A 6,171-nucleotide genomic window follows, 5' to 3' on the forward strand; every position below is an offset into this window, starting at 1 on the left:
TCGATAACAAATTTGATATATTAATATTAATAACAATACAATACAAAATGATATCGATTAATGTGTATATTATAGAAAATACATCGCTAAATATTCCGAAATCATATCGATATATGCACGTAAAAGTCGACCGGAATATTAAACATAAGACCTATCTCAACATAACACGATACAAAGCGATATCGATAACTATAATGATACAAATATACAATTAAACAGCAATAATTTATTGATAGCAAATTCGATCATTTGAGACATTTAAATTGATAACTATATCAGAAGAAAATCAAAATTATCGACAAATGCGTCCGCCTGATGAACTTATCGATACATTTGACATATTATATATATTTTTTAATTAATTAATACATCAAATTTATCGATGAATACGTCAAATTTAATGATAAACACATTCAATCCAATCCATCAATTCCAAAATAGTACCGCCCAATACCTAGAATACAATTACTTAAATTATGGAGGAATCACTTCTGGAACCTATTGAATAGTAACAGTAAGGAAACGAGTGGAGAAGGTGAACCCGTCCTACCGGTAGACGTCACACAGTGGTCTGAGAATGAAAGAAAGTCCTAATTTCGTAATGTGTGGAACTATCCAACTAAGCGGTTGACGCGATTCTAAACATGTGTACTAACAGATTTTAAGGATTTTTTTCCCCTGAGAAAACAAGTCAAGTCGGTGTCGTAGGAATAGAATTTTTACGTAGGAATTCGAATACGCATTTTCTCGGCTTAAAAATAAAGGTTAGGACATTTCTGATACATTATAAGCGACACTTTATCAGTCGACATCTCTAATCTGATTTTGAAGAAGATAATAAAAGCTGCAGAATTTAATAGCTAAGATAAATTTTTTTATTGAAGCGTACAATTTCCGTAAAGGAAAAAAATTTGCTATTCAGTCGCTTAATTTCCGCACGGGTGTTTTACTTCTTGCAACTAATGGGTAATCCCCTTTTTAACGACTACAAAAGTTGGACACTTGGTTATTGAAATATATTGCTCATTGGTTGCAACTTGTGTTGGTTGAGATTACCACACCGCACACAGCGCTGCTACACCGCTGGNCATGTGTTTTGCACGAAAATTGCTACAATAGGGGTATTCACGATCAGGGGCATACTGTCTAGCATGGTGCATAGATAGCATGAGTGGCTAATTTTATTGTTGTTTGAACAAATGAAACAACAACAATCAATGCACCATGCTACACAGTATGCACCGGATCGTGAATACCCCTAATATATTGCACTTTGCACAGGTGACATGCCGAAGACTACGCGAGTTCGGGTAGCGCACTAGCAGACGGTGGGGATCCTTGCATTCCACATACATATCTTAGATGATAGAAAACGCGAAATTAAATAAAAATTAATTGTATGTACAAGCATATGAACAAGTAAATGAAAACAAACATAAATACTACACATTTGATGTTGCTTTTGACATAAATTGCGCACTCATTTTCATCATTTTGAAGATATAAAAATCTATGTTTAGATTTTTTAACTACATGCATACATATTTTATTTAGTATCTACTCGAGCAGCTTGTATTTTATATTATCGTAATGCAATTTCTACATTAATTGCCATCGTTTTCATAGCTATTGTGCTTGGTTATTCAAACTGTTGGCACCACTAATTATATTTACTGGCATCACGCGGCAAACAAGCAACCAGGCTGCAGCAAACACCAACAACAAAATTGCCAACGCCACACAATGGGACTACAGCGGCGAAAAGTAGTAAAAACAGATTAGTGAATTGTGAAAAAATAATTACGTAGATTCATAGGCAAATGTCCAGCTAACCCAAACCAAAAAGAATTTTTGATAAAAATGCATATTTGCAGTCATGAGACGAGCTTAAAGTACGAACAATGAAAAAATAAATTTTTAAGAAAACTTTTTGATTTTGTCGCAAGTAATTTGAATTAATGTTTCCACTTATGCGGATATATAAAAAGATAATCTGACTGATGAGCATTTTTTTAATATGTATATCTGTGGTCAAGTATTGCTTTAACTTGTTTTTAAATCTTTTGAAATTTATAGGACAGTTTTACTTGAAATTCTACATAATTGGAAATGGAAGAAGGTATAGATATTAATAACTCCCGAATCTATTGATCACATTCAAACATTCAGCCAAAAGTGGACGCTTCTCTGAACGAGATCCGTTTTCGATGGCAAAAGTCCTGCTTGTCTTACATCAACTTTGGTTGTATAAAATGTAGGTAAAATTTAAAGTTTCAGTGCAAATACATATCGTGCACATAATTTAGTATACAAATATTGTAAATGTTTTCGTTTTGTCATTTTGAAAAGGAAGAAATAGGAACTTCTTTAGAAATAAAATAAATGTGCCTGTTCATTTTCTCCAAAATTCATAAAATTTAGTATTTGGAGCCAGGAAAGTTGTGTAGGAGATGGGCGTCATAATAAAAAGCACTTCATAAACTTCCAAGTTGGAAAATTTGTGCTTAAAGAGCAGGGCACACCGAATTTCATCAAACCATATTGTTTTTTTTTTTTTATTTGCGCCTATTTTCTAGATTTAGTGGCCGATAATGTAAGCCGATTTTTAATTTCTTTAAGATTTATGCATTTCTCGTTAACACAAACATATGCTGTGAATTTCATCAAAATCAGATAACATTTACTATTTCCGCCCATAAGAGCTGTGGTAGTGTGGTAGCGCTTTGAATTTTACCATTTTCCACATTTCTTCATTTCTAAGTGCTGAATAGCGCATATACGAAATTTCAGCGAATTTATAGTACGCTTACTACTTTTGGCCGCAGCTTATATGCGGACGCCCCACTGTGCGCCATTCACCAACGCAATGCGCCCACCCGCCGCCGTATATGCTTGCTACGTTCCTTCCGCGCTGCTTGCTTGCGATTGCGAGTCCATTCGCGCCTCCAGCTTGCATTCTCATTCAAGCATATGCATATAGGGGGGCATTGGACAGACTAGATACCAATTTAGTGGCCACAATTACTTGTGACGTTTTAAGAGCAAATTTTACTTTCAGATGGACAATAAAATTAGACATTGTATTTCATTTGGTGGAGCGCATTTGATAATTATGGACTTTAGAGAAGTTGTAATTTGTGCAAGAGAGGCAGTTTGAAGAAAATAAAACGAAATTAAATCGATAAACGAACGAAAATTTCAGACTGCACAGTTTATAAAATGCATTCTAGCTGTAGGCATCAGTTTTAAATAGTCCTAATAATTCCTATTAAGATCTTATTAAGGGTGCTCACATTTAAAGGCGCACNCACTCGCAAATGAAATGTCAAAATTTGTAAAAAAAAAAAGAAAAATCGTTTTGCACAAAAAGGGCAACTATTACCGAGGACCATTTGAAACTTATCATGTTATACGGACGATTCAGAAATAACTAAAGCATACAATTAAATTTTAACAATTTTAGTTCAAAAAGTTTCCTACATCATCGCATCACCGCTCTAATCACAAATTTGATGTTATATAAATAAATAAATAATAAATTACTCTCTAATTACAAATTACAAGAAATTGTAACTAGTAATCAATACCTTCAGTCCACGGCAAGTACTTTTACAACTCCTCTGAGTAACTGGAAAATTTAAAATACTCTTGCAATTCCAGGTAATGGAATTGCCGGAAAATTTCAAAGTAATTGGAAAAAATTACATTACTAGCACTTAATTAATTCCAATTACAATTTCAACTCCTTTTAATTGAATTAAAAAGAAAGAAATATATATTTGAGACCACTTCTAAGTAATTGAAAAAGTAATAAAATCCTGTGCTGTGGACTGTAGGAATTGATTCTTAATTACAATTACTGAGGAATGCATTTACCCAGCTCTGTTCTTAGTCGAATTTCCCTTCTTATCCAAATGTACACTGAATTCTAAAGTGTAAAAATACAAAGCAAAAGTCCTTTTAATTTCTTCTCAATATTCGAAGCCACACATTTTAATCTGCAATACTTTCGGAAGAGACATTTTGCAATTTAAAGATACATACTCCGCCCAACAATACTTTACACCTCTGGATGGCTGGGCACAAATATAACCTCCCATTCCTTCAAAAAATCTCAAAACACAAATACTGGTTTTCGTGACGACAGACAAACGGAGCATCACTTTTTTAAAATGTACAATAACAATTTATTATAATTAATTTTTTTTTTTAGTAACTTAAGATATTTTGTGACACATATAACTGAGAAAAGTATTAGAAATAGGCTCTAAACCACATCATCGATTTACAGCTCCTTATAGGAGGGAGGCGAATGTTCATTAATTTTTACCATCCGTTATACGAGAAATTGGCCTTAATTTGGTACTGGCCTTGGTCCACGACCACAAAAATCTATAAGAGGCCAATTCAAATAAATTATTATCAAAATAAAAATTTAAAAAATATTACATTCGAATGCATTTCTTTTAAAATCAAATCTGTTAAATGAGCTGAGAAAGTTTAAGAATTTTCAACCAAAAAATACGCGATATACATATTCATGTATGTATGTATGTATGTATATATAGCAATTTCACGTCCAAAAATTCTGGCTATCTATACGAATGACCAACATTTTACATGCGCAAATCAAAACAAAATATAAAAATTTCTTTTTTTCCCATACAAAAATTCAAAGGCATTAGCTTTAAGTCCAAAACCAATCATCAGATACGCTGCCCAAAACGAAGATGACGATTACTGAGATTCGAACAGTCTTAAGACTAAGCCAACGGTTCCTCTTCGTCGGCACGCAGCCAGCTGCAATTTAATATTTCGCGTAGATTCCAACGCGCATGTGGCTCCGGTTCCAGCAGCACAGCCACTGTGGCCTTAGCCTGCGCCGTAATGTGATCTTGTAGCTTCCGTCGAAACGCGAACTTTTTATTACGCTGATCATCCAGCAACTTACTAAGATTGCTATCGTCGAATGGCATTTTCGCATTCAACATTATGAATAGAATGACACCAAGTGACCAAGCGTCCGCCAATTTGGGATCGTAGGGGCGGCCGCATACCACTTCGGGTGCAGCATAAGCAGCCGATCCACAATAGGTTTCCGATTTTATTTCACGTCCGCTTTCGTCGCAGCAGTAGCGCGCAAATCCGAAATCCGCCAATTTGATATTGAGACGCTTCGAAAGCAATATATTCTCACACTTGAGATCGCGATGGGCAATATCGTGTGAATGCAGATACTTTAGAGCTTTGGCCATCTGCATGAACCAGGCTTTCGCTTGCAGCTCCTCAACCGGTCCCGATTTTTTGATATGACTTAATAGATCACCATTCTCTGCATACCGCATGAATATGAAGATTTTCGGGCCACGCTGCAATATGCTGTGTATCTGTATGATATTCGGGTGATCAATTTTTGTTAGAATTTCCAATTCGCGTGGAAAGAATTTGTGTACGAAATCTGAGGGTGCCTTAGCTTTGTCAATTATCTTGCAGGCCAAATGTACACCGTGGCCGGCGTCATTTGCATAGCCGGCTGTGATAACGGTCGCATAAGAACCCTCACCAATTTTGTGTCCGATATTGTAGCCACGCTGTGCCAGGGCATCGATGTCGGAGCTGCGCGTGTTCAGTTGGCGATTGGAGGTTGTCGAAAATTTTGACATAATTGCTGGATTTTTATAATGTTGAAATTTCGTCTAATTGCATCTGAAGATGGTACTCTGATGATTTGAATTTGCACTCGAAAGAGTCTACCAAAATAATGTTTATGCAAACTTTTATTTATTTCAAAGAATTTTCATAAAAAAAAAAATAAATATATATAAAATTTAATCTCCTTTCAAAGAAATTTTGACAATTTTGGAAAAGAAGCTGTTGAGAAAAGAGTTCTAGTCAGTTTTATCAATTCATTCCTTTTTTATTTCAAATTTCATTGTTTCCATACTTCAATGTTTTCTTCTTAGCAATGAACCGGAAATCCAATGAAAAAATTACGAATTTTCACAGATTTGCATTTGACTAAGTAGGGAGTTAGTGAATATTAGTGTCCGACCGAGCTCGAATTTTCAGTCGAATCCGAACCCGAACCGAACACTGGTCTTTTTTCTTGCAGTTCGACCGAAACCGAACCGAACCCGAACTTTTTAGAGTAAAAATTACATAGCTTGAAAA

At 35.0% G+C, this 6,171-nt stretch overlaps 1 protein-coding gene across 1 annotated transcript; it reads right to left on the reverse strand.

Moving 5' to 3' along the window:
• Nucleotides 1-4,763: 4,763 nt before the first annotated feature.
• On the reverse strand, nt 4,764-5,663 carry LOC108379191 (testis-specific serine/threonine-protein kinase 1-like). Its single transcript, XM_017635512.1, has one exon. The coding sequence runs from the start codon at nt 5,661-5,663 to the stop codon at nt 4,764-4,766; it is 900 nt and encodes a 299-aa protein (XP_017491001.1).
• Nucleotides 5,664-6,171: the final 508 nt, after the last annotated feature.

The sequence above is a fragment of the Rhagoletis zephyria genome, unplaced genomic scaffold (genome assembly GCF_001687245.7).
Source record: "Rhagoletis zephyria isolate East Lansing unplaced genomic scaffold, Rhagoletis_zephyria_1.1 Rzeph_scaffold_15816, whole genome shotgun sequence".
In the NCBI taxonomy this organism is placed as follows: domain Eukaryota; kingdom Metazoa; phylum Arthropoda; class Insecta; order Diptera; family Tephritidae; genus Rhagoletis; species Rhagoletis zephyria.

Bases quoted from the DNA above. Each gene is read 5' to 3' on its own strand.
- LOC108379191 (XM_017635512.1), bottom strand. From the start codon at position 5,663: ATGTCAAAATTTTCGACAACCTCCAATCGCCAACTGAACACGCGCAGC.